Source organism: Nicotiana tabacum, chromosome 15 (assembly GCF_000715075.1).
Source record: "Nicotiana tabacum cultivar K326 chromosome 15, ASM71507v2, whole genome shotgun sequence".
Classification (NCBI taxonomy): Eukaryota; Viridiplantae; Streptophyta; class Magnoliopsida; order Solanales; family Solanaceae; genus Nicotiana; species Nicotiana tabacum.
Window position 1 is genome coordinate 47,631,291 of NC_134094.1, and position 1,902 is coordinate 47,633,192.

At 41.1% G+C, this 1,902-nt stretch overlaps 1 protein-coding gene across 1 annotated transcript; it reads left to right on the top strand.

The window, feature by feature from the left end:
• The first annotated feature begins 459 nt into the window (after positions 1-459).
• Positions 460-1,688, top strand: LOC107772983 (uncharacterized). The gene is made up of 2 exons (XM_075231501.1): positions 460-492; positions 837-1,688. Exons 1-2 carry the CDS (start codon positions 460-462, stop codon positions 1,686-1,688), a joined length of 885 nt encoding a protein of 294 aa, XP_075087602.1.
• Positions 1,689-1,902: the final 214 nt, after the last annotated feature.

A 1,902-nucleotide genomic window follows, 5' to 3' on the forward strand; every position in this document is an offset into this window, starting at 1 on the left:
TTTCCCTTTTCTCTGTTGGGGGAGAAAAGGAGTGGTTGAACAAAGAGCCAGCAAACTTAATCCGAGCATGGGAAGATCTAGCACGAAAATTCCTTATCAAATTCTTTCCCACAAAAAAACAAAGTCACTGAGAAGCCAAATTCAGGGGTTTCAACAAAAAGATGGCGAGACTCTACGTTAAGCATGGGAGAGATATAAAAAGCTACTCAGAGATTGCTCACATCACTTTCAGACTGATGAATTCCTGGGTCATACTTTTGTTGATGGGTTAGACAAAGTATCCAAGATGAATCTTGATTCGGCCTGTGGAGGTAGTTGCATGGTAGGCCGTATAATGAAATTCAGATCCTGTCGAACAATTTTACGGCTAACGATAACAATTGGCAAGGAGGCGGGGAACCATAGAGAGCACTTTAACGCAAGGCAGCAAGTGTTATTGAGCTTGATAATTTCTCAACCATGAGAGCTGATATAGCAATGTTAGCCAATCAGGTATATAAGATGATAATGCAACAAGCACAGTAGATGAAGCTGGTGCAAAAAATGTCTACATGTTGTGAAATTTATGGAGAAGGTCACACGAGTGACCAATGTTCGGTGGATCCAGAATCTATTTATTATGTGGTCCAGCAGAGTAGAGGTCCAATGAACCAAAATGCGCAATATGGGAACACTTATATTCCCAACTAGAGGAATCACCCGAACTTTGCATCGGGTGGAAATCAGGCTACTCAAAATCAATACGACTCCCAAGGAAACTACAATCAGCCCCAAAAGCCACCACCTCACGTAGAAGAAACCACCAATGATATGTTGAAAAGGCTGTTAATTGCCAGCAGTTGAGGACTAATTTTCAAAATTTAGAAAGGCAGATTGGGAAGTTAGCTGCACAAAAAAATACCCGACCTACTGGAGCACTCCCAAGTGATATTGAGAAAAATCCCATTGAACAGGTACAAGCAATTAATCTAAGAAGTGGAAAAGTATTGGAGGAGCTGCCACCTAAAAAGTATGTGCCTAAAGATGTTTTTGAAAGATTGGTACGTCAAACAGAGGTAGATACTGAAAAGAAAGATGACGAACACATGCAAGAGATAGAGGTAAGGCCACCATTGCCTTTTCCTCAAAGGTTGCAAAAGTTTAAAGAGGAGTCCAAGTACAAAAAGTTCTTAGATATATTGAGCCAGGTACGGGTGAATCTACTGTTGATAGAAATGCTGCAAGAAGTTCCTAAATGTGCCAAGTACTTGAGAGACATCATGGCCAATAAAAGAAGGTTCACAGAGTTCAAAACGGTTACACTCACTGAGGAGTGTAGTGCTAGAGTACAAAGTAAGCTCCCGCCCATGTTGAAGGATCTAGGTTGTTTCACAATTCCATTGGCGATTGAAAAACACGAGGCTAGTAGAGCCTTGTGCGATCTTGGAGCGAGCATTAATTTAATGCCTTTATCTATTTTCAAGCAGCTCAAACTGGGAGCATATGGGCATACGAATGTAACTCTACAGCTAGCGGATCGGTCACTAGCAGTGCTAGAAAAAATAATTGAAGATGTGCTGGTGCGAATGGGGAAGTTAATCTTTCCCGTTGATTTCATTATTCTTGACTACATAGTCGATGAGGAAGTTCCAATTATTTTGGGGCAACCGTTATTAGCCACTGAAGGAGAACTTATTTATGTGAGGTAAGGCAAGCTAAAGATGAGTGTGCATGATGAAGAAGTTACATTTAATGTGTACAAGGCACTCAACCTTCCTAAGCATTACGAGGACTTATGCATGATCTGGTGATTGAACCAAAGGTAATAGAGCCCAGGGTTGATGTGAGTGTTGATGCCATCAAAAAGAGAAGTGAGCCTGAAAAGCTTTAGTGGGTTGAAGATGTAAAATTGTGTAAGGGCAA

What these genes read in the sequence shown, in the direction of transcription:
- LOC107772983 (XM_075231501.1), top strand. Translation starts at nt 460, where the DNA reads ATGAGAGCTGATATAGCAATGTTAGCCAATCAG. An exon ending in TAGCAATGTTAGCCAATCAG is followed by an intron (nt 493 to 836) that starts GTATATAAGATG and finishes GTTAATTGCCAG; the next exon opens with CAGTTGAGGACTAATTTTCA.